General features: G+C 40.2%; 2 protein-coding genes across 3 annotated transcripts; one reads left to right on the plus strand and one right to left on the minus strand.

The window, feature by feature from the left end:
• The first annotated feature begins 544 nt into the window (after window positions 1-544).
• Window positions 545-2,982, plus strand: LOC113025166 (C-C motif chemokine 3-like). Of its 2 annotated transcripts, XM_026172646.1 has the most exons (5): window positions 545-731; window positions 858-885; window positions 1,002-1,103; window positions 2,287-2,410; window positions 2,531-2,982. In XM_026172646.1, exons 2-5 carry the CDS (start codon window positions 876-878, stop codon window positions 2,631-2,633), a joined length of 339 nt encoding a protein of 112 aa, XP_026028431.1. In that variant the 5' UTR covers window positions 545-731; window positions 858-875; the 3' UTR covers window positions 2,634-2,982. The 2 variants fall into 2 exon arrangements, with proteins under 2 accessions (XP_026028431.1, XP_026028432.1); XM_026172647.1 differs by lacking the exon at window positions 858-885 and having other exon boundaries at window positions 547-731.
• A 1,384-nt stretch (window positions 2,983-4,366) lies between these two features.
• On the minus strand, window positions 4,367-15,971 carry LOC113025165 (myb-like protein X). The gene is made up of 4 exons (XM_026172644.1): window positions 15,930-15,971; window positions 15,696-15,742; window positions 8,040-9,405; window positions 4,367-5,526 (listed from the first exon to the last, which is right to left on the minus strand). The coding sequence occupies exons 3-4, from the start codon at window positions 9,399-9,401 to the stop codon at window positions 5,392-5,394; spliced, it is 1,497 nt and encodes a 498-aa protein (XP_026028429.1). The 5' UTR covers window positions 9,402-9,405; window positions 15,696-15,742; window positions 15,930-15,971; the 3' UTR covers window positions 4,367-5,391.
• Window positions 15,972-26,371: the final 10,400 nt, after the last annotated feature.

Here is a 26,371-nt window from a genome sequence, read left to right on the forward strand (position 1 = left end):
TATGGAACCACCCAGCTTCTGATTGGAGCAGGTGCCCATGACTGCTGTGAAGTCATTTGACTCTGCTAAATGTTTGTTATGTTGTTTCCTAGTGAAGCCCATATGGATTGTAAGGGTTAATAGAGGCGTGTTAGAAAAAAGAAATACACGTGGAAGAAAAAAACTGGAATTATTCTTTCACTCCTTTCTTTTCGTGTCACGTTCATGTTTTTTCCATCATGGGAGTTTGTGGATTTTAGGATTATTTAGAGCTTTTCTCTCAATTACTTCCATTTTTAGTTTTCCATTGTAATCTCTTGATTAACTTTTGTTTCCTGTTTATTTTCTGTTTAGTATTTTGCCTTCGGGTTTATTCGTTGTAGTTCTTTGTGTTAGTTTCAAAGCCTTTTCCAGTGTTTCCCAGAGTCTATTTTCTGTGTCCTGGCTTCAGTGTTTACTTACTTCCTGTTTTAATGTGTTAGCTTGTTTCTTTTGTGTCTTGTGTCAAGTTTTACTTCCTCTGTGTTGTTTTTCTTCTTTCCCATTTGCTCTCCTTAGTTTCCCTCCCATTTCCTATTGTTACATAATCCTGTTTTTACAGCCATCTCCCTTTAATCTTTGAGGTGGCATTTCTTTAACTCCTCAGTGATCTGCCTTTGTGTGCTTCTTGTCTGTTTCTTGGACTTATTTTGCTTTTTTTGCACTGTCTGGACTTGTTGCATCTTTTGGACTTTGGACTGTCCTCATAAAAGGTGCGTTTTCTCCTTGTACAGTATGCATTTGGGTCATCTCATTTCAGATTAATATATTTTAAATGTAACTACTTAGTTGAGTCGCATACATTTATATCTCTTGATGTTATCTGTCTCTGTATGCAGTGTGGAGTAGCTGCAGAGATGTCGCTTGGTTGGTGATTTCTAATCTTTGTGTTTAAGTGACAGTAAAAACTCACCATGACAAACATATAACGGCCCTTTAAGTGAGCGTGAGACTGCATTAAACATTCAGATCACTTCTTACAGCAACAGCAGAAGGACATCATCACATCCAGAGAGGAGTAAACATGAAGGCCACAGTGGGACTGCTGCTTCTGCTGCTCACGGTTTATTACTGCGCTGCTGCACATAAGTCTGTCAGTCTGCTTCACAGTCTGAAGATAAATGTAATCTGAGGCCCTTTAATGTTTTTATTTGATTGGTCGTAACTTTTACAAGTTACACTGAGAAAATGACTGAACATTATACCTCAGATTAATTAACTGGGACCACATCTGCAAAAAGGTTTGACAGCATTTCTAGTAGATAATGGCAGATGGTTTGAGCATGAATTGAGGCTGGGGTTTGAGGAAGGCCTCAGAGGGGACTGGTGGCGGCCCCTGGGCCAGTCAGATAGTAGTGCAGGGGAGTGTTTGGAGGAACGCTCCTGCTCCTGAAATTTAGACGAATTATTTCCAATTATACCTGTTTTTATCTGGTTTTAAATAAACTTATTGTTGTTAATCAGTTCTATATGCTGCATTTTAATCTGTTATGAAACTTTTTGGAGGGATTTATTATGATTTTTTATTTTATTTTGTGCAACTGCATTTTAGAAATGTCAATTTCAAGATTCTGAATCACCTTTTTCTCTTAGTTTACAAAACATGTTGAAAATAATATCATCCTCACAGCTGCGTTACCAGCTGGTTAAATGAGCCCCAAATGGATATTTGCATCACTAAAGAACAGCGTCAACTAAGAGGAATTCTGCAGTATTAGCTAGTTATCTTGCCATGAGTCATTTAGGACCATTATAATGATCATGACTAAGGTTGTGTTTATTTTAATCAATACAGATTACTGTCACATGAGTTCTGGTTGAAGGGTTTAATGGGAGCTGATAGTTCATGTTCAGTGAGTGTTAGTAGAGTCAGAAGGGAACAAAGGTTCTGCTGGCTTTAAGAAATCCCTAAATAGCTGTGGTGTTTAAAAATCTTTTTTATTGTCTTTCAGTTCAATCAATGTTCAGATCAGCTGAACCTCAGATTATATTTGGTTGTTAACTTTAACTTATTATTGTTAATGCATTTTACATTTTACAAAACTTGAAAGCAACTCCACTCTGTTTAAAATTTAATCTTGGGCTGATGAGTTATTTCAAAACATCATCAGTGTATATCATAAAGGACCTGAGCGCTCTGACAGTGTTAATGTCACTGCCTTTCTATTTAAAGACTGTCAGTTTCAGCAACAATGCTCAACACCTTTGACACATGCTGCTATGAAACTGAATTTTTTACTGTCTTTTTATTATTTTTTTTCCTTTTAGCTCAACAATTGCTTGAAATGTCTCATGGACAATGCTGTTTCAAATTCTTTACTGGAAGGATACCACCGAAGAAAATAGTCTCTGTCTTCAAGTCTCACAGCGCCTGTCTGGAAAAAGCATTTGTGTATGTCACCACAATGAGTAATTTCAGTAATCGTAATTTCTGAACACAAAACAGAATGCATGAAAACACGAGCCACAGCGTGGTATCTTCTATCCTAACTCTCTTGTAATCTTCCTGCAGGATCGGTACAGCCACCGGGAGGCGCATCTGTGTGAGCCAGAGCGTCACCTGGGCTCAAGAAGCTTTTGCATCAATGACCAATCTGCAGAACGATTATGAATAAAGCTCTTCAGAGTTCACGATCAAGCATAATAAAGCTTTGTGTTATGTTAACCCATGCTAGCAATTTTATAAGACAGCTGCAGCCTGGGTTTTGTACCGGGCATACCCAGTTTCCTGTTTTATATTCTCCTTTTTATATTTTTGGAGTTTTTCAGTTTGGATGTTACCTTTGCCTAGGTTATGTTTTTATTCTGATATTGTTAGGTGTTAAGCTTTTCCTGTCCTCCTATGTTCCCCATGCCTAGTTCTGTTTTGCTGTAGTACTTCCTTGATTTAGTTCATCTCTGTCTTCATTTGTACTATGGATTTGCAGCTGCCAACTAAATAAAGGTCAGTCTTTGGTTATTCAAGGTTGCCTCCAAGTCTGCATCTTTGGGTCCATTTCCTGCCTCACCATTAAAGAACGACACGGCTGCAGAATGGAACCAGCAGACCACGCCATACTTTTGGATGGGAGCTTACTGGAGAGTTTTCATGGCTTCTCAGGATTTAGGCCCAGATATCTGATTCAAAAGATATCAAGGTACTAACAATTGCACTTTCAGATATGAAAAGCATAATCAACTAGCATCCTCAGCTGCTTCCATTCCCAACTATTTTGAACATGCACTCCACAAACACCCACAACGGAGAACAAAAATGAAAAACATTCACACCTCTCTCCTCCATATTCCCCGGTTCCTAGTTGCAGCAACGGCAGCAAACCCGCGCCGAAGCCCTGTCGCATCAGCTGCAGTTAGGGAAGCGAGCGGGAAGCTGGCTATCACAAAAAAAGGGAGCAATGTTTTGCAACAATAAGGTTGTGAAGGTCTTGAGACAGCTCATTGGTTTTACACATAGTGAAATGTTTCTTGCGTGACACCTTGGTAAAATACCTTTTTATAGGCCATTAGTTGGGACGGGACCAGTGGATATTTAAAGTGACACTAGTTGTGTTGTTTTCATGCTGTTAAGCCCATCTTGTAAGGGCAACAGCTGACCCCTGGTGGCCACTTTGACTTGGACTGAATTACACTGATTTTGGGGGATTTTAGGGAAACGTGAAAACACAAGCGGAGAAGAAAGAGGTGTGTTTCAACAAAGTAACTTTTTTATCTTTTTTTTAATCTTGTTTCCAGAATGATTAAAAGTAAGAATTGAAATAAAATTGGTTTCAGAAGAATAATTAGGAAAAAGAGAGCTCTGAATTCAATCTTCCATATCTGATTGCTGTGAGATGTGAGGCTGAGACCAGTGAGGAGTGAAGCTTTCCCAGGATCAGACTCTAGGATGCTTTAGACACATTTAAGCAATAACAGCTTGACCAAAGTGAAAACCGACTGGACTCTGACCAAAAGCTTTTTGTCCAATGAGACGGAGGTGCTGGATTACCTCTGCACCACTGCTGTTCGGCTCTGATGTTCAAAGAGTATGTTTCATTTGTGCAAGCAAAACACATGTAATACATCAGCTGGCATTTATTCAGTAGTTTGTGCATCAGAACTTATCTGCAAGCATGTTCTCCTTGTCTGTGATGGTGGGTCTGGCCCACCTCTGGATCTGTACTCTCACTAATCCATCTGAAAACACTGAGATCATTTTAAAACATCTGTTGCACATGTAGCTTGCCCTTTGTAGCACTTGGTTGAATATAAGGTCTTAATTCATCTTCACATATTCTCCATGTTTCATAGCAGAACACACAAACTCTGCTGGCAGACAGACTTAAATAATAAAGATCTTTATTTAGCACCATTTAAGAACTTGGTAAATACTGCATCAACACTCAACAGAAAGTGAACTTCTACTACGTCACAATAAATAAACTTTAACAACAGATTATTTGTTATGATGTTATGAACTACGACATGCTGTCATAGCGACATGGCATCAAAAAACTGCCACTGCCGGACAAACTTACAGAGCAATTTAAAAAAACATGACAGAATACTAAAAACTTTAGAACAACAGGTCAAAAGACAGTAATCAGTCATTTCTATCCCAGAAGTTTATTTTTCTTTTAATGGAAGCATGTTTCTTCTGTTCATGTTCCTAACATATAGTATTTGGATAAACGTACAGCTACACGTTACACGTACAGGAGCTGCTCAGCCACGAAGCTCCCAGCACACAGTGTTTGTGCTGATGTTGCAGGACCATGTTCATACTTGTAAAGGCAGACTGCACATCTGGGTGTATGATGTTTTAACCTTATGATAATGGGACTGAAAACACCTGAACTGAGGCGTGTGGCCCAATACTGTTGTCCATATAATGTAGATCAGAACTTTACGGCATATATAATAAAATACCTGAGCTCACTGATAGTGTTAATGTAGCTGTCCTTCTACTTAAAGACCCTCAGGCACAGGCTGAGTTTCAGCAGGAATGCTCGACACTTGACACACGCTGCTTCTCAGCTGAAGCTCATAAAATTGAACAGTTTTCCAGACGTTAGATGGTGTCTGCTAGGAAAGTTTAAGCGTGCTCCAATTGTGAAGTTCTAGGTCCATATTAATGTGTTAAATAATTGTTTTTAAAGTCTTCTTTGTTTGTTCGTGTGGCAGTAACGATTTCATTTAATTGTTCCAGGGAAGCAAAAAAATCTTATATAAAAGTTTTTAAAGGCTTTCAGATGAAATTCTGAACATTTAGTCAGCACGAAATTGATATGACTGAACAGATAACTATTGGCCACTAACGTCAACACAAACGTCACATCTTATTTGTTGACGTCAGCCAACAGGGCTAATAGCAGCCTATATTAAAACCTTGTGACCTCAGCGACTCTTCCTCCTTTTAGTGTCTCTGCCCTGAGAGAGTTTCATCAGCGGTGACTCAGGCCTGGGTGACCGTCCCTCTCCTTTGGGTTTGAAAAAGAAGGATTCGTTGAGTTTCATCTGGACCGCTCTGACCTGAGGACCAAAAAAAGTCATACTGTTACTGAACAGTGGAAGAAACTTCAGTTACTCCTTTTCTCCTGATAAATATTTATTACTACTCAGCAAAAACAGAAATTCTTAAGTGTTTATAATGTCAAAATACACGAACCAACTGAAATGCACAGCCCTGGATAATTTTCTTTCTTGAACATGAGTTGCCCCCAATAAGATGCCTAAATTTGATACCCTCAGCCTCCTAGTAGTGTGTCTACTAGGAGGCTGAGGGGTAGCACTGCTGGTCACCAGTATTTTTAAGGGTGATAAGAGAAATCTGACAGATTGAGAGATGTTTAAAAAAGTGAATGAATCTTCATGCATTGTCCGGGATTGTAACATCTAGTCCTTACTGAATTAATACTTTTTATCGGCCCTGCCAACAACTCGGACATCTACGTGACACTAATTTTTGCAACTTGTCAAAAGAGTCCTAAACAAAAGCATTAAAGGTGACCATATTATCTTTATCCTTATTTTGTGTTATATATGTACTTTTACAAGGTGTTACTCATAATCAACATGGCCTCAAATATTGAAGTCAGCGTACATGCACGTAATCCTTATTAGTGCTCTGGACATACGATATCAACAATGGTTTTCTAGTCTTGGTTATTGGAACTAGTCAAAGAACGTCTGTCACTGATTGAAAGATAATAATAATAATAATATATACATTATTGATCCCTGTGGGGAAATTCCTCTCTGCATTTAACCAATTCACTCAGCCATTGGGCGCCTGGGGAGCAGCGTGTAGGGACGGTACCTTGCTCAGGTACCTTCCAATCATGGGGCCACCACGCTACCTACTGAGCAACCCCTGCTCCTAAAACTTTGAACAACACAATGGTCGCTACTAGGGCTGGGTATCGTCACTGATTTCTAGAATAGATTCGATTCTGATCCACAAGGTCCCGAATCGATTCGATCCACGATTCGATTCAATCCGATTCGATTCGATTTTAATCGGGGAAATTTTGCCTCAGTCAGAAATACTATAATTCTGATCACGCATCAGTACATTTCCATATTTTTATATCTATAAAAAGAAAGCTGACACTTGCGAGACTTTATCAAAGGTGTAAGCATCACAGCAGATGCCTTTGTGTCAAAGTAACACAGAAAAACATGAAGGAGATTTTCCTGGCCTGGGATTTTATAGCAGATGACCTTAAAAATATTCTGCAGTAGATCAAAACGAAAGAAAACCATTAATCAACACATGAACATTACCTGATGCTGCTGAAGTAAAGCAGAGCAAAGTTACAGAATTGCAACACAGCTAAGTGTTTTGCAATTTTGCATAATTTTAAAAAGTTTAAATTTGTTCATAATTGAACAGCAGAAATGAGGCTTTCTTTTCAGAAGCGAGTAAAAGGGGGGAAAAAACAGCGGCCGACAGCGCTGTAAACAACGGCAGACTTGTGTGTAATAAGCAAGCGAGAGAGAGAGAGAGAGAGCGAGCGAGCTCTGCATGAAGTGTGATTTTATTGTGGTGGAAGCAAAACAGCAAAACTGGGAGGGAATTCATGACGATGTTTAGTGTGAAGTGTAGTTTGGATCTTCTTTTGCTGCTGGTTCAGTCAATATTGTTTGGAGAGAGATAAAAACCTACAGCTTCAGAATCAGCGCAAAAAGGGCGTAAACACAAAGCGCGGACTCGCCGAAACATCAGAATCAGCGAGCTGTCGGCTTCCAGCCCCGACCGTGTCCGTGCCGTCGGGTGAGAAAGCCACATCTCCGCGCTTTGTGTTTACGTCTTTGTGCAGAATCCGTGTACCTGCTCTTATTTACTGCTTTAGCTGTTTGGTGGTTGCTGAAATTTTGTGAGGTTTAACCTGAGATTCTTGCATTTCGGGCAAAATAAATTTGTATTCAAAAATCGATTCAGCATTTTAATAAATCGATATCACGTTATCCAAGCTAGAATCGATTTTAATCGATAAATCGATAATCAAAACCCACCTGTAGTCCCTACTAGCGTGAGAGTGTCCTTAGAGCTGGTTAACTGACCCTGCCGCCACTCTGCTGGTGAGTGTGTGTTTATATTGAATACTTTTAGTAAAAAATAGGATACAGGATAGGCTTTGAGTGGCAAAGAATGGGAAAATAAATATCAATAATTTGTAACTGTTAAATCTGTTTTTCATATTTTATCATGGTTCTTACACCTAAATCTTCCACAAACTAATCTTTACAGTCATACTTTTATTTTTTTTAAATCTCCTAAAAGAGCTGTACATTACATTTTTTTTCCACAAACAGGATAAAACAGCAGAATTCCCATCAGTGGGACATCTTACGCCAGTATTTTCAGTATTTTTGTGAAAAAAAAGAGAGAACTGCGATTTCAAGAGGCTTGAAGCTGAAAAACACATAAAAAGATATCTGGTGTTAGCTCTGAAGTTTGTAATATAAAGTTCAATATGTAAGATGAATTAATTTATCATCTGTTGCTCTGTAACTACACAAATAGGATCATGTGGTATCACCTGAATCAGGTCCAGCTTGCCAGCGCGGCACGGCTGCTCGCTGTCCTCGCTGGATGTCGTTGTATCAGCAGACTTTTGATCAGATTCTGACAACTGCGGACTGGGAGTTGTTTCTCCTTGACCCAAAAGCACCTGATTTTCTTTCACAAGTGAAGACCCAGATGGACCCATGCCTCCTTCTCCTTCACGGTTGACCTCCATTACTGACAAACAGCTCCTGTGGTCTTTTCTCACCCTGTGTGGAAGGCTCAGGTCTAAAGGTTTCACGTCATCGAAACAAACAGCTGGTCTACTTTTCTGGCAGAAGCTGAGGTAGGAGGAGAGCTCAGTGGTGAAGAAGTTTTCTGTCTGTGTGGAAGAGCTCACTGTGGACCTGGCAGGAAGTAATGACTTATTAATATGTGGCAGGCATGAAGGGGAACGCTCTCCAAGATCCAGGGAGGAGTCGACAATGATTGGCTCCTCCAGGAAAGGATGCCCCTCACTGAGCTTTAAATGCACTGAACGTGAGACTCTTTGCTCTCCAGATAAGTTTGTGTTTTCTTGTTTCAGAAGGGACTTTTTTCTCTGCTTATGTATCTTATGATGTCCTTTACCTTCTTCAGGTTCTTCTGGGTTTGGCTGCACAAAGAGCTGATGAGGCTGTGAGTCATGTGGCCATTTTTCTGATTCTTCATGAAATTGTTTAAGCTGTTGGCACTCGCCTTGCTGTGTTCGCACCTGAGGAGATAGCATAAGGGCTCCGTCATTGACTTCCCCGCTGGAGGGTTCGGAGAGCGATGTTCTGAAAGTCTTCTGGGTAATAAACAAGTCCTGGCTGTTGATGTCATCACTGGTGCCCTGAGAGTCCTGATCGCGGCTGTTCCCCGTCACTGCGTCCTGTGAACAGCTCTCAGCGCCTTTCACAGCCGCCTCCTCTTTGGTGGAGGATGACGCAAATTTAGGCCGTTTGACACGGATGTAACAGGGTGACACTTCAAACACCACTTTTTTTTTTCTTTTGCATTTCTTTTTGGAGTCTTGAGTCAGACAATCAGGCTTCAGCTTTTCATTTTGTTGCGGCTTTGATGCTTCAGGCTTCTCAAAAGGTTTTTCCTGGGCACTACCGCACTGTTTAAATACAACACTGCTACCTAGCTCTAAGGCCAGTCTCCTTCTTTGCCTTTCTTTCTTCTTTTCCTTTTTCTTTTGTTTCCTTTCCTTCTTTTCTTCTTTGAGCTGGGAGTTTTTCTTTTTCTTCTGGATGCTCTCTTGTGGTTTCACAGTCATGTTGGTTTTGTGTTTTTTGTCTTTTTTGAGATCTTTTTTTCTTTTTCTTTTCTGATTTTCCAAAATGAAGTCTGTCTCCTCAAAGTCAATCATGATTCTGTTTAACAGGAAAAGGAAAGTAGATTATTCTCAAATACACCAAGTTTATGGTTCTTTTTTGTATAACGAATTAATTTTATTACAGCAAAGACAAACATACCATTCAATAATATTGATGTCATATCACTAAGTGTGCTATGTTTTTGTTTAGAGCCATACCAAGAGCCTAAAGCATTACACAAACTCTCCCACACTTTACATTATATCAGAAAGAGACACGACACTCAAAGAATCCTGAATACTTTGCATTACATAATTTGATGAGAAGATTAATAGGTAACAACAGTCATTGGAAACCAAAATCAGCAATGCTTTGAGGACTGTTTTCAAAATCATACCAACAACATTAAAAATTGAAATCCGAGGCTGATCAAACTTGTGGATAATGTGGATGAGTCATGTTTATGGACCCCATGTCCATAAGACCCTCCGGGACACTGTCGAAAGATCAGGCTCCTCTCAGAGCTAAATCAGGTCACTGATGGGCTCCTGGAACTCTGTGGTGCTTTTTGGCAGCTTTGGATGCTCGTAACATCTCAGATTCTTAATTTGATTCAAATCTGGGGAACATGAGGGCCATCAGTGAAATGAATACCTTCATTATACAAGAACTGCCTTTACCCTTACGCCACATGAGGCTGGGAATTGTCCTGTTTTGGTCCTGCTGGAGGTCCTTTTCTAGGCCTCCAGCAGTGCTCCTTGGGCAGATTCTGGTCCTGCTGCTAGTTTGATGTCATTTTGTAGCCCTGACCAGCTCCTGTCACGTAACACCACTTCTCCTGCTATCTCTTGAGAATGTAGTGGGAGACACAGCAAACCTTCTTGCAACAACATGCGTGGATGTGGTGTCAGGGAGGAGCGGGACTACTTGTGCAACGTGAAAGGCTGCAGGCGCAGTCTCATTGTGCCAGCAGTGATAAAAACACATAAAAAACTAAACTAAACTAAACTAAAACATATCTCAGAAGGGATAAGAAGCAATGATGTGTGGCCACCATCTCATGTTCTACTAGTGACTCAAGCAGAAGACATTTATGAGATTAAAAATTTAGACTGAAATGAAGTTTTTCTTTTACTTTTACAACACCGGTGAACATCCAAGGGAAAGACATTGAGATAGTGGACTCTTATAAGTACCTGGGTGTTCACCTCAACAATAAACTGGACTGGACTACAAATACAGACATCCTGTATAAGAAGGGCCAGAGTCGACTCCACCTGCTGAGGAGACTGAGGTCCTTCGGAGTCTGCAGGACTCTGTTAAGGACATTCTATGACACTGTGGTAGCATCTGCCCTTTTCTATGCAGTGGCCTGCTGGGGGAGTGGATTGACAAACTGGTGCGGAGGTCTAGCTCCGTGCTGGGATGTCCCCTGGAGTCTGTGGAGGTGGTTGGCGAGAGGAGGATGTTAGTAAAGCTGACATCCATCACGAACAACCCACATCACCCACTGCATGAGTATGTGAGTGGGCTGAGCAGCTCCTTTAGTCAGAGACTGAAACACCCTCGCTGCAGGAAGGAGCGCTTTCACAGATCATTCATCCCAACAGCAGTTAGACTCTATAACTCCTCAATCACGATGTCATAAGTCACTGGACACTGAACATCCACGGTCACCACTTCATGCATAATGGACCTTCCATGTGTACGGACATGTGCAGGTATATATGTATGTATATGTATGCATATGTATATTTAGTGTGTACATGTGTGTGTGTACATGTCTATACATAGGAATAGTAGTGGTACAATAGTTATGTCAAGCTATTATAGTTTATGTCTTCCATATTTCCAACCATATCCATAATCACATACTGTGTATGCTACCATTGTATATAGTTTATTATCTTACTTTTTTTCATTGATTGTACTTATTTGTATTTTTGTATTTCCTTCTGATGTCTGTACCTGAGCTGAGGTGACGCAAAAATTTCCCCGTTGTGGAATCAATGAAGTCTTATCTTATCTTATCTCTTTCTTACTTTGAGTACATTTCAGAACCTGTACTTTTTCACTTTTACTTGAGAAAAGAATTTGAATCTGTACCTTTTTCAGCGCTTTTATTTAAGTACATAATGTGTATACTTTTGCCACCTCTGCCTCTATGTGAGTGAAGTTGCCCCCCCCCCCCCCCACCTTCTTCAAATCCAACAAAAGTGGTATCAAACGTTTGTGCTAATTTGTGCTGCAAAAATTTTCTTTTGTGCTGCTATCATTTTAAAGATATTAATAAAAATTTCTAGAGGTCATCAGAGGTCAACCAGCCCCCCCACATGAATTAAATCAAACAAAATGGGTGTCAATCAACTGTGCTACGTTTGTGCTGGTTTGTGCTGCTAAAATTGTTGTTTGTGCTGCTTCTGTTTTAAAGATATTAATGAAAATGTAAAGGTCAAAAGGTCAACCAGCCCCCCCACATTACCCAAATCAAACAAAATTCATGTCAAACGTTTGTGCTGGTTTGTGCTTCAAAAATTTTCGTGTGTGCTGCTATTATTTTAAAAATCTTAATAAAATAACGTCTTGATGCGTGCCTAATCATCCAGGTAAGTAAATCCCAAAGGGTTGATACTGTTCATCTGGACATTTTCAGTGGGAGAAACATTTCATCACTCATCCAAGTGACTTCTTCAGTCTCAGCTGACTGCAGGAGAACCTTCCAGATGAGGCAGGTGCAGTAGATCTCCTGGGGAGGGAGGCAAGAGAGGTCCCCACAATGCTCTCGGCTGCTCTCACTACCCGTTGTCATTTTTTCCTGCAGAACCCAATGCAGGAGTCATACCACACAGTGATGCAGCTGGTGAGGATACTCTTAACTGTGGGGGTTGAATCTCTTGTGCTTCTCAGTTTGCAGAGGAAGTAGAGTCGCTGTTGGTCTTCTCCACATTCAGGGACAGGTTTTTGTTGCTGTACCACTCTGCAAGATGGTTAACTTCACCCCTGTAGTAGATCTCGTTGTGGGTCAGCAGAATGAAGAGAAGGGGGCTCAACACACATCCTTGGGGAGCCCCCGTATTCAGTGTTCTTGGGCTGCAGGTGTTGCTGTCGACCCGTACTGTCTGCTGTCTTCCTGTCAAGAAATCTAGCAGCCCGTTATACAGCAAGGTGCTGATCCCCAGCAGATCCAGTTTGTGAATGAGTTGCTGAGTTCGGTATGCGAACTCAAATGGATCCAGGTTGGGCGAAAGCGATAATTTGATTTGATGCATGACTAACCGTTCAAAGCACTTAATAAGGGTTAGGGTGAGCAGCACCAAGTTCCTGGGGGTCCACATCAGTGAGGACCTCTCCTGGACCACTAACACAGCATCACTGGCCAAGAAAGCACAACAGCGCCTCTACTTCCTGCGCAAACTCAAGCGGGCAAGTGCTCCACCACCCATCCTGACCACATTCTACAGAGGAACTATTGAAAGTATCCTCTCCAGCTGCATCACTGTGTGGGGGCGGTAGCTGCACTGACTATAACAGGAAAGCTCTACAACGCATTGTGAGAACAGCTGAGAGGATAGTTGGTGTACCACTCCCCTCCCTGCAAAACATTTACACCACTCGCCTCGCCCGCAAAGCCATCACAATTGTCAACGATGCAACCCACCCCGCGCACTGTCTGTTCAGCCTCCTGCCCTCTGGAAAGAGATACAGAAGTCTCCGCTCCCGCACTACTAGGCTCACCAACAGCTTCATCCACCAGGCTGTGAGACTGCTGAACTCTCTTCCCTCCTGGCTCCCAGCCAGCAGAATCACCAGATTGGCAGAAGTATAGGAAGACAGACTGGACTCTACCCCTCCCACCCACCCCCACCCCCATCCACGCACACTCTCCAACAAGGAAACACTCTCTGAACTAAGAACTGGAAAACATTCCTGACTGGAAACAACTACCTCTGCATTGCAATTGCACACACCTGCTGCTATATATTTTTAGTATTTCTTTTAGCACTATTTGTATTATTATATTACTATTACTGCTGCTATAGTCTTATGCTGCATTAAAACAAAATACCCCTACCAACCACAACCTGGGACTACCTCAAGTAGACTAGTATACTATTTTCCAGGGAACACTGTTGGAACACTTTTATTTATTTTTTTGTCTATCCTGTTACCTATTTAATATTACCTTATTGTTAGGGCTGTTTTTTGTTGTGCATCTGCACTTTATTGTTGTCAATGTCTACGCATGGGACAGTGTGAAACGTAATTTTAATTCCTTTGTATGGCAAGTACATTTGAAGAAATTGACAAATAAAGTTTTCTATTCTATTCTATTCTATTCTATAATGATGGAGGTGAGTTTGACAGGACAGTAGTCCTTAAAGCAGGAGGTAGATGACTTCTTGGGTACAGTAATGATGGTGGAGGCTTTGAGGCATGTGGGAACGACGGCCTGACCCTAGTGATGTGTTAAAGATGTCTGTGAAGACATTTGGGAGTTCCACAGCATAGTCCATCAGTGCTCGTCCAAGGATGTTATCAGGACCTGGAGCTTTGCGTGTATTGATTTTGGCAAGGGATCTCTGTGACATCATCGATGCATTTTGGGATGTAAGCAATGACAGTTTCTGTATATTCCTGAAAGTCTGTGGTGTTGTCATGTGTGGCAGCCTGTGGTGGAAAAGCAGTCTTGCAGTGCCTCTGAGGACCCTTCTGGCCACATCTGTACCTGCTTATGAACTGGTTTGGTGACTTTGACCAGGGGCCTGGGGGAACCCATGACACACCTAGGTTTCTGCCTAATAGGTGGAATTAAGACACAGTTCCAAAAGCAAACACAACTGATCAGTGCTGAGAGTGGTCCTGTTGCTGAGGTTGGGGTGATCCTGTAATCTCTTATGAACTACCTACAACGCTTCCGTGACTGGGATGCAAGTGAAGACAGATGTAACATCTCTCTCTCACTGTACATGTACTGTTTATAAAATTAGGGAAACATAACCAGAACAAAAAAAATAATTTGCAGGACAAATGTTTGACATCCATTTTGTTCGATTTGAAGAAGGTAGGGGGGCCAACTTCACTCACATGTGTTTATAAGGTTGGGAAAACCTGCAGTCAGCTGAGACTGAAGAAGTCACTTGGATGAGTGACGTTTCTCCAACTGAAAATGTCCAGATGAACAGTATCAACCTTTTGGGATTTACTTACCTGGATGATTAAGCACACATCAAGACGTTATTTTATTAATATTTTTAAAATGATAGCAGCACAAATAAAAATGTTTGCAGCACAAACCAGCACAAACATAGCACAAACGTTTGACATAAATTTTGTTTGATTTGGGTAATGTGGTGGTGGGGGGCTGGTTGACCCTTTGACCTTTACATTTTCATTAATATCTTTAAAACAGAAGCAGCACAAACAACAATTTTAGCAGCACAAACGTAGCACAGTTGATTGACACCCATTTTGTTTGATTTAACCTCCTAGGACCTGGCGTCCACATATGTGGACATCACATTTTCGGTTATTTAGACCAAAATACTCAATCTTGCTCTAGAAGGGCCTGATATCCACCTACGAGGACATTATACTGCTACAGTTCTATCAAAATTTTAAACGAATATCCTCATATGTGGCTCTTATTTTTCTTAAAAATAAAAATAAGGTAAAAAAAATAAAATCTGGTAATTCTTTGTTTTTACATTCATCGGGCCCCAATATGCCCAAATATCAAAGAGAAATTAAAAATGAATGCCGTGGAAGAGTTCGGCTCATAGGAGGTTAATTAACGTGGGGGGGCTGGTTGACCTCTGATGACCTCTAGAAATTTTTATTAATATCTTTAAAATGATAGCAGCACAAAAGAAAATTTTTGCAGCACAAACCAGCACAAACGTAGCACAAACGTTTGATACCACTTTTGTTGGATTTGAAGAAGGGGGGGGGGGGGGGGGGGGGGGGCAACTTCACTCACATCCTCTAGCCTGCCTTTAACACTTCACTCCATCCTAAAAGGTGAGGGGAATGATACGAATCAGCGACTGAAACCTACTGAATGGAAGTATTTCGTGTGCTTCTCCACACGTTTCTTCCCCTTTCTGTACCTTATTATAAATTATGGTGCCTAAATCAGTAAGCTCCTATATAACTGGTTACTACTGACGTTTCAAACTAAACTGTTTAATGGTTGTAGGACCAAGCAAGGTTATGCTATCTTTACTTTTATTTGAAGATTCTAAGTACAAGTGGAGTGTGTAACATTGTAGCGATCAGTGTAACTGAATCTGGGGATTAGCAACACGAGTTAAAATGACTATATTACAGGGTAATGGATGTTCACTCACTTTTTTTCCAGTTCAAGGTGGCGGCGGGTGGGGGTGGGAGCTTTAGCCTATCCCAGGTTAAGAAGGGGAAAAAACCCGTGGTGAATTATCAGAAGAATAGACTGAAAGTTGAGGTTTTAAAAGTCAATTTCGTAGGTCAACTATTCCGGAGGGCGCTATTACCTGTTTAGAGCCTGAAAATTATAATATCATTATACAGAAACCTTTTTTTTTTTAACATAAGCTAATTGTTACCTCCGAGGGCAGCTTCAGCTCCAGCCACAAACTGCACTTCAAAGGGACCGCCGAGAGTTCATGCGGCGTTCACGGACTTCTGTTAAATCCCGACTCTTGAGAGTTAGTGGAACGCGTATTAAAATATTTAGACATAATGCATTAGAAAAGCTAAGTGTATAAAATGGGGTTTTGTTTTTTATTGCTTGTAAATAGTTTACATTTCCCTGCTGTCACAGGTTACCAGTCCATCACAAAGAAAGACAGAGAGGTGTTTAGACTCATACTGGCTGATTTATTTCCATCAGACTTTATGAACATGTTTCTGGACTGTGAGAGAACAATACAAACTCCACAGAAGGACCCAACAAGTAAGCAATTTTCTTGTTTCCCACTAAGGGCAAGCACACTAACACTTTCACCTAGTGAAACACTGTCACCTAGTGGTAGACCAAATACTTTTACCAATAGTATTTTAAACTACAGTTTAAGACATGTACTCATAACAACGTATTAAAAAAAATTAAGGGGCATGGCGTTGGTGGGTATAAAAATCCATGAAAAAATAACGTTTTTTCACATTAAAGTGGCAAATTTTGGAGAAAAAAAGCGTGAAAACTTGGTGAGAAAATGACTAAATATATCTATAATTATATATTTAGATATATAATATATAAATCTCCCTCTACCATTGCTTTTTCTAAAGAAATTACTGTACTGTGATTCTATTATAACTTATGGGCAGATTTGGGGCTCAACATAGCAATATACAGTGCAGAAGTCTTGAGCCGCCAAACAACACAGCTTGAACTGTCTTAGCAAAGCGCTCCTGTAATTTCTTTCAATAGTCTTCAGGAATATATATATATATGTGTGTGTGTGTGTGTGTGTGTGTGTGTGTGTGTGTGTGTGTGTGTAGGGAGAGAAGGGAGAGAGAGATGTATGTATGTATGTATGTATGTATGTATATATATATATATATATATATATATATATATATATATATATATATATATATATATATATATATATGTATGTATGTATGTATAAAACCCTTTCCCTGGGAACTTTGCACATATACCAGAAGTATGTTTTGTGTTGCCATGCAGACTCCCAAAATTGTCAGCTATTTTTGGTCTGCCTGGGAGTTTGAAGGATGCTATGAGTAAGACTTTTGCTGCCCTGCAGCTCTAAATGACCGCAGTCTGTGGGGGCTGATGGGGGTGATTAACACGTATGACTCAGACGATACTTTGCCTCAGGGTGAGATTTCTACTCTTTTCACTCTGTTGTGGGTTTACAAAAGAATTTAGATACTAAAACAGCAACAATAAGCTCTGACACATGTGGAATAATCATTGTTTTTCGTTGGGGTCTAACATGTGGACTGATTTAAATCTCCTCATGTGAAGACTGACAATGAAGACCTATCAAAGGCATTAGCATGTTGGATGTTATTCCTATAATTCCTCATCTTAATGTTCCCATTGTGCTCCCACGTGAATCGTATTGGGGGCATCTCATTTTCATCTGGGGGGAGTTTTTCTGTTTCCATGCCAACCACATGGAGCTAGGCATCGAAGCTCAGAGAGAAGGGGTATGTGTGTATGTGCGAGTATGTGTGTGTCTACGTGTGTGTGTGTGGAGGTATATTTCCCTTCAGGTGTTTTGGTCTTAAATTGCTTCCCTCCCAATCTACCACTGTTGCACTCCAGATGACAGTTCACAGCATTACTGTGTGTGTGTGTCTCTGTGTCCTGAAAGAAGCTTTTAGGTGTGAGGTCTATATTTAATGCCATGCTGCACAGTCCTTATTTACAGGGAGTGCAGAATTATTAGGCAAGTTGTATTTTTGAGGAATAATTTTATTATTGAACAACAACCATGTTCTCAATGAACCCAAAAAACTCATTAATATCAAAGCTGAATGTTTTTGGAAGTAGTTTTTAGTTTTAGCTATTTTAGGGGGATATCTGTGTGTGCAGGTGACTATTACTGTGCATAATTATTAGGCAACTTAACAAAAAACAAATATATACCCATTTCAATTATTTCTTTTTACCAGTGAAACCAATATAACATCTCCACATTCACAAATATACATTTCTGACATTCAAAAACAAAACAAAAACAAATCAGCGACCAATATAGCCACCTTTCTTTGCAAGGACACTCAAAAGCCTGCCATCCATGGATTCTGTCAGTGTTTTGATCTGTTCACCATCAACATTGCGTGCAGCAGCAACCACAGCCTCCCAGACACTGTTCAGACAGGTGTACTGTTTCCCCTCCTTGTAAATCTCACATTTGATGATGGACCACAGGTTCTCAATGGGGTTCAGATCAGGTGAACAAGGAGGCCATGTCATTAGTGAAGGAAACTGTTTCCAGGGCCTACTCCGTGGATCGGCTTCCTCCGAGGCGTGGACGTCTATCAGCAGAGAATGTACCTTCACCTATCAGCAGAGAATGTCCCTTAGTCTGTAACACAGTCAAATATATTCTCAAGTAATATTCAAGCATGCCATTCAGCGTGTTAGTACGAGCAGCTCGGGAGCAGCTTGGGAGAACAAGAAAACAGAGACTGCTTTAGATTGTCTTCCCAAAGTGACTCAACTTTATTCACAAGTACAACAGTTTATATAGAGGGTAAAATTCATGAGACAGCAGATTTATCAGTTTAAACCAGTACAGACCAAGATAAGGCAGCGTCTTCCTGCCCTTGGGTGAAGAAGCATCCTTTGTGTAGTTTATCAGTTCAGCTACAATTGTGATTATCTCAGCGACATATTTTCAAGGCACAAAACGAAGAGTTCTTTCATTAGTGAAATCTGAAACAAACCATTTGGCCTTCAACAGGCGTCTAAAATATTAAGAAACTAATGTAGATGAGGGAGTGATCTCTGTGGTATTTCAACCTTGTACCAGCCTGTGATTCTCACACATCAATTCTTGGGTCAAAGAGAAAAACACTGAAACAAAGGGGCCTTATTGAATGACAGAGTTTTCCTGCATAATGTCACTATAAAACAATATCCAGTAAATGCTCCCATGGTACTAAAATACCTAACAATTAGTTTTTCTTCTTTTATACCCTTTCTTGCCAGCCACGCTGTGGAGTACTTGGACACGTGTGATGGAGCATTGTCCTGCATGGAAATCATGTTTTTCTTGAAGGATGCAGACTTCTTCCTGTACCACTGCTTGAAGAAGGTGTCTTCCAGAAACTGGCAGTAGGACTGGGAGTTGAGCTTGACTCCATCCTCAACCCGAAAAGGCCCCACAAGCTCATCTTTGATGATACCAGCCCAAACCAGTACTCCACCTCCACCTTGCTGGTGTCTGAGTGGGACTGGAGCTCTCTGCCCTTTACCAATCCAGCCACGGGCCCATCCATCTGGCCCATCAAGACTCACTCTCATTTCATCAGTCCATAAAACCTTAGAAGAATCAGTCTTGAGATATTTCTTGGCCCAGTCTTGATGTTTCAGCTTGTGTGTCTTGTTCAGTGGTGGTCGTCTTTCAGCCTTTCTTACCTTGGCCATGTCACTGAGTATTGCACACCTTGTGCTTTTGGGCACTCCAGTGATGTTGCAGCTCTGAAATATGGCCAAACTGGTGGCAAGTGGCATCTTAGCAGCTGCACGCTTGACTTTTCTCAGTTCATGGGCAGTTATTTTGCGCCTTGGTTTTTCCACACGCTTCTTGCGACCCTGTTGACTATTTTGAATGAAACGCTTGATTGTTCGATGATCACGCTTCAGAAGCTTTGCAATTTTGAGACTGCTGCATCCCTCTGCAAGATATCTCACTATTTTCGACTTTTCTGAGCCTGTCAAGTCCTTCTTTTGACCCATTTTGCCAAAGGAAAGGACGTTGCCTAATAATTATGCACACCTGATATAGGGTGTTGATGTCATTAGACCACACCCCTTCTCATTACAGAGATGCACATCACCTAATATGTTTAATTGGTAGTAGGCTTTCGAGCCTATACAGCTTGGAGTAAGACAACATGCATGAAGAGGATGATGTGGACAAAATACTCATTTGCCTAATAATTCTGCACTCCCTGTAAAAAAGTCTCCAACATCCACATTTACACATCACATATTTCTTCATTATTATTCATTCATTCCTTCAAACTGACTGAAAATCTGACTTTGAAGCCAGACATATTTTTTTTCTTGTTTCCTTAAAGCTCACGATGGACTACTTAAAAACTTTCACTTTTTATCTTTGGCACTCATGGTGATTATTAAGTGTGTTTGGTTTCACTGCTTTTTGAGAGCCTTAAGATTTTTATTATTGTTAGGTTGAGGTTTTGAATTATTTCAATTATAATTTGAGTAATTTTAAGCATTTATTCTTGTTGTAGTTAAGCTCTAGTTATAGGTTTGTTTGTTTTTTAGACTTTTGGATGCGGATTTAGATGGTTTACAGTTCTGGTGCTGTCTTTGAATTCAGTCCCTGTGTTTTCCCTTCACTGTCTCGTCTTTCTGTATTTTTTCCCTTGTCCTCCCTCCAGAGTCTCTTTGTCTCGGTCTTTTGTTCGACTTTGTATTCAGTAATATGTCTTTTGGATTGTTTCCTGTTTGCCTTGATAGTGTATTATGGGATTTACTTCCTATTTACTCTGTTCTCTTGATTACTTTCACATGTTTCTTGTCCCCTTCCTTATTGATATTTGTAGTTTTGTGTAATATCCCTGTATACTGTTGTGTACTCAGACTCCTACATGCAGCTACTAGAGTCAGGTTAACTGGCTATTTCAAATTGCCCATAGGTGTGAATGTGAGTATAAATGGTGCTCTCCATTAGCCTTGTAACAGATTGCCGACCTGCCCAGTGTGTGTGCCCCGCTTCTCACTCTATAGCAGCTGGGACAGGCTCCAGTTCCTCTACGACCCTAAAGTGGGTAAGCAGAAGAAGATAGATGGACTTTATGTCTTTCATATACATTCAAACTACCGTCACAGTGGTTTGAGTGTGTATGAAATATTTGCCAGATTTACTACTACTCATGTTTGTAACATATTTTGCTGTCAGTTTGGGCTCTTTTGCCATTAGTCAAGTTAATTTATTCATAAGCAAATTTAAAAACAACAGAGGAAGACCAAAGTGCGGAACACACTGAAAAAAAAAGATGACAAGACACAAAAACAAAGAAAAGTGGGGGAAAAAAAGCTTTAGAGTGTTAAAGTAACCAAAGAATTATTCCAGAGTGTTCTAGCTTAAAAGACAGGTCTTCCTGTCGTGTCCGATTTGGACTCAATGCAGAACTCATAAAATAGGTTTCATGTACAGGAAGGAACAGGAAAACAAACGCCAAATCAGACAAACGTAAGAATTCATAAGAGACAATTCCACTAACTGTTTGCAATTCAACAATCAACAATCAAATCCTCCACCTTAGGTAGAGAGCAGCCGAGTCATCCCAGGTGTGGGAGCTGAAGAGCGAGAAAAAAGGAGGACCCGCCTCTGAAACACAAGGCGTGGTTAACTTGCACACACTCAAACACCATACACACACTGACAGGGAGAGGGGGATAGAAAGATAGTTTAATAATAAAATAAAACAACTGCCTTCTCATCCCAGTCAGTACTCTAAGTGTTGACTTCTTGGCATCACTACAGCACCAATAAGGGCATCACCAAAGTCAATATAATTTATTTACTCAGAGCATCCACATAAATCAATTTAACTGATTTCTGACAGATACCAACACTTTGGCATTTTTAAAAGCCTTACTTTGGTTTGATTCAGTTTTATAGCTACGTGTTCTAGTTTGAAAGCCTTCGACAGATGTCAGGTTCACATTGTGTGGTAGTCACTGCTGGCCTTAACCGCCCAGTCCATGTTGGATTGATAACATTCAAAACTGGTGCCTTGACTTAGCTTTTAAAAATTGGTTTCAGGATTCCTTAGCAAGAGTGTTAGCTTGTAACAGCTTTCCCAAGATATTTTTTATCCATCAGTTTGGCTGTTTTCACAATCAGAGAGCTGAGTGCAGCAGAATAAAGTGAATTTATTAAAAGAAAACTGTATGAAGCTGAAAGCCAGAATCTGATGAATCGTAATAACCTACTTTTCAGCAGTTAGACTGCTTCAAATTGTCAGACAAACACTTTCTCTTTCAGCATTAAATGATGTACTCTGGCAAAATCGCAGAGATTGGTGGAATGTGAAAATGCCTTATCAAAGCAATCAGTCCAGCTACGTGTAGGGAATTCTGACTGTAGTAACAGTGCAGTGTGGTAGTAAAACCACGCCTCAGGTGGCAGTGCGCATCTCTGGGAGAAGAAGCGAGAGGCATGAACAGCTTGTAACCCCTACATCATAAATCCCACCTCCTCACCATTCTGTGTGCATACATGGAAAGGAGGAGGTGAGAAGAGCAACAGCAAGACCCTCAGCCCCAAATAGAGCAGGCATCAGTGGCAGCAGACGGCTTAAGTGGAGGTGGTGCAAAGTGGCCCACAGATGCACAGCAGTTTCAGCTTCAGATTAGACATTAGTCAGTGTGGGATAACATTTCACCTAACTAATGCAATCCTCAGTATTTTGTGAAAGCCTTACATTAGTGAAAACCTGTAACTGTCACAATCTTTTATACTAAACTGCATATTTCTAGCAGACTTACTCACAGGACATCTGACCTTTTTGTTACTATTTTCATCTGCAGCAAAAGCCCTTATATATGTGTGCAACATTACAGTAAACTGTTATAGATATCATCATTTCATGTTTCATGAGTTTTGCTCAAATCCCATCATATTTTTTATTCTTGCACTCTTCTAATGTTGCATGATTTACAGTTGGAAATAATCTTGTTATTGGGCTTTGGTGCTGCCCTTCAGTTTACTGATGATCTGAAACAAGTGTTTACAGCTTCCTACGGGGAATACGTTGGTTGTCCTACGTCCCCGTAGACAGAAATATGATTGTAACCCATGTGAAGTCAGGAAAGTGTTTACTGAGATTACAGAGAAAGAAAACCATTTCTTCATAGACTTCTAAATAACTGCCCATGGCAACTGTTTTCAGTGTAAAACATCTGATGATATGAATTGACTGGACTGATGAGCTGTGGAAACACAGTAGCCAGCTGGTGATGGTGTTTGCTAAGGTGATAATGTCAGACGCTGTGTTTTCACTGTATTCCATTTTCCACAAATGGTCAAAATGATCCATAACTCAAGATTTTAGTATTTAAATCACATGTGTGACAATCCACAGCCTTTAATCACACCCTACGTCTCAGTTGGAAAGAGCCACTCCTGCACTCCGTCGTTTGTCAATGTCAGCCGTCATCTTGGGACCTTCTAAAAGCCAAAACATCAACTGAAATAGGAATCCCCTTATTTACACCCCTTTACCTAGTTTTAATGCTTATATTATTTAGCATTAATGCTGTTCACTTCTTTGTTTATAGCCTCACTTGCCCTTCTGGTGATACAGAGAGAAAGTCTTTTCCTTGTCTTTCAGAAATAAACCATCTTCTTACTTGGAGACAGAAATAAGGATTAAAAGAATACATCCGTCTCAGACAGTTTCTCCTGTCCAGTTTGAGAATATCAGGAGAAACACAGAAAAGCAGAAGGTAAAATACAACACTGTCAGTTTCCTTGTCTTTTTGGCTTTGCGTGCCATAAGAAAGTCTCTACACATTGAATGAGCATGAGGCAATAAGAATGACAAGGTCCTAAGCTAAGGTCAGAGGTCGCTGTAGTAGTGTCAAGGCGAGTGGAGGTCAGCCCGTCTGAGAAGACCCCATAAATCTTACAGGGCTGGTATGCAAACAACTTTAATCACTGAACACGAGACCTGTTTGTTGGATCAACGGGTTCAACAGCAGACTTCAGAGTAAAGCCAATATTTATGAATTAACATGTTTGCTTTGCATGATGGTTAAACACAAAAGGCTCTGCAGGTAAATCTAAAACCAATGATTTGGCTTTGTTGTCTCTGTGTGGATTTATAAATAAGACACATTTACTTCTTCGCTCACGTTTTAGTTATGAATGCTTGAGCTGCTTGGCATAACTAGTGATGCCGTCATTCCCGTTTTTACTCGTTCAAAAAGAGGTCAAACAATTGTCAGTATATCCACCGGGGATGATCACATTTCACGAGAGATGATTTTTTCTGCACTTTGTGAAGCGTTGCAATAAGACACTTGTTGTTTTTTGTTTAATTTACAGTAAGGAACAGCTCTCAGATTACAGTAGGTGTAGTGTGAAATATCAGTTTAATGCTGGCAAATTTAGCTGCCAGTACTTTACTGTAATTCGACAGCGTGTCATGACATAGACATCCCCGGCTCCTCCACATTTAGAAAACTCATACCTTTGTGCTTACCTAATATGCAGCGTATGTGCCTGTAATAAGGCCTAGACTTCTTCTTTCAAGTATAAGCTATTTGGTCCCGTGGCTCAATTACCCTTGGGACACCTGTGACTGAAAACTAACCCAGACGTCTAAATGACAGAGCTGCACTGAGTGAGACAGGGAAGGGATGAATTAGGATTATTCAGATTTTGTAAAGATAAAAAAAAACGATATTGCTTTTTGTCTAATATAGTTTAAAACATTTACCTTCTGAATGCTGCAAAACTGTTATCAAAGCTTATGGGAGGTATGCCTGAGAGCCAAGAGAAGCAATAAATAAGGTTAAGGAAATACATAGTACAGTTACATGTTCCAGTCAGAGTCTGACGCTTTACAAAGAGAGAAATGATCATTTTGATTGTAATAAGAGTATTTTTTTTAAATGTCTTCATACAGTACAAAGGGAACAACAAGCATCCAGCAAGTAATGCAACTTTTAGACATCATTAAACAATGCAACAATAAATGGAACTGGGCTATTTGGTTTAAACTAACAGGACAACTCAAAAAATATATATTATACATATTTGTATATTATAATATAGTTTAAAAGATAAACTAATGTAAAAGAAGAGAAATGTGTAGTGTGTTCATTCTTGTGTTACAGCAGTTGAAAAGCTCAAGAGAAATTGTTTTACTCAAAACAAAAGTGCATATTTAAGAAGTAAAAATACAATAAAGGAGCTCTTATTAAAAAGCCAAATATTCCAAGTAAAACAACTGTAAAGTAAACAATACTAAAAAAAAAATTAAATGTATTAAACAAAACAAGCACAGCAAATATCAGACAACATTATAGTGGTTCAGTATTAACACTGTAAAGTGGAAACAATGAAAAACTAATCAAGCTACAAATTGACCCGTTTACTTATAAGTGTCAAAAAGTAGACCAGGGAATAAAAGCTTGCGTCTTTGAGGTGTTTGTCTTTTTCTTGCCACACTTCTGTTCAGTTTGTGAAAACAGCTCTATCGTGTGTTTCTTCATATTTCTTCATGTAAACCCTGAGTGTCTGGATGATACTGAGACCATGAACTCTATGAGGGACGAGGTGTCCTTTTCCATCCATCCATCCATCCATCCATTCGCTTCCGCTTCTCCTTTTCAGGGTCGCGGGGGGCGCTGGAGCCTATCCCAGCTGTCATAGGGCGAGAGGCAGGGTACACCCTGGACAGGTCGCCAGTCTGTCGCAGGGCGTCCTTTTCCTTTAATAGGAAATAAATAAATAAAATGAATGTTTATTCATGTTGGTATGCTGGATGATACAATAGTTCAACAACAGTGCAAAAATTCCGTATTCATTCAGTGTTATTAATATTGCACCAACCTACTATGGCAGTCACCTCGAGGCACAGCTGACATCCCATCTTTTTCTGTGACACTTGATCTTGATTAAGACAACGAAAGGTAACAGGCTCATCTTTTAAGCACTGTAACTAAAGTAACATCTGCATTTAGATCAATGGGAAATACATCAGTTTTGGCTGATAGAGAAATTTAATGAGTGTGAAGCTCATAGGATACAAGCAACTCCTTTGATACTGGGAAATCAAGCTCCTGAGATTTGCCATTGCAGAACCACTTTTTAGTTGTTGTTTTTGTTTGTTTGTTTGTTTGTTTTGTTTTTTTTAAGAACGGTTAGGATTTGTTATGCTGTTGGGGGGGGGGGGGGGGGGGGGGGCATTTTGCTGGCATGGTTCAGATGCACATGTCCCCTTAGAGGGAACAGGACACTGCAAATCAATACACAGATTTTCTGAACTATTGCCTTTCTCCTGTAATGCAACATTTTTATGGTTTGGATGGTATATAAATGGTCAGTCACCAGTTCTTAACACTGATCACCTACAGGGTGTTACGGAGCACTCCGTAACACATAATCAAAATGCTGAATAAGGGAAAATCTTTTAGAGGATCGAAGCAGCAGATTTATGGTTCACTGATGGTGTTATTGTACGCGATCACCAAGAAATCTTTATGAAAATGATGTTTTGTTTTGTTTTTAATAAAAATCGCCACTATTTAAATGTTTTTTAACTTAATAAAAAAGAAAAATGTGTAACTCTCCATGTA

Source organism: Astatotilapia calliptera, chromosome 7 (genome assembly GCF_900246225.1).
Source record: "Astatotilapia calliptera chromosome 7, fAstCal1.2, whole genome shotgun sequence".
NCBI classification, from domain to species: Eukaryota; Metazoa; Chordata; class Actinopteri; order Cichliformes; family Cichlidae; genus Astatotilapia; species Astatotilapia calliptera.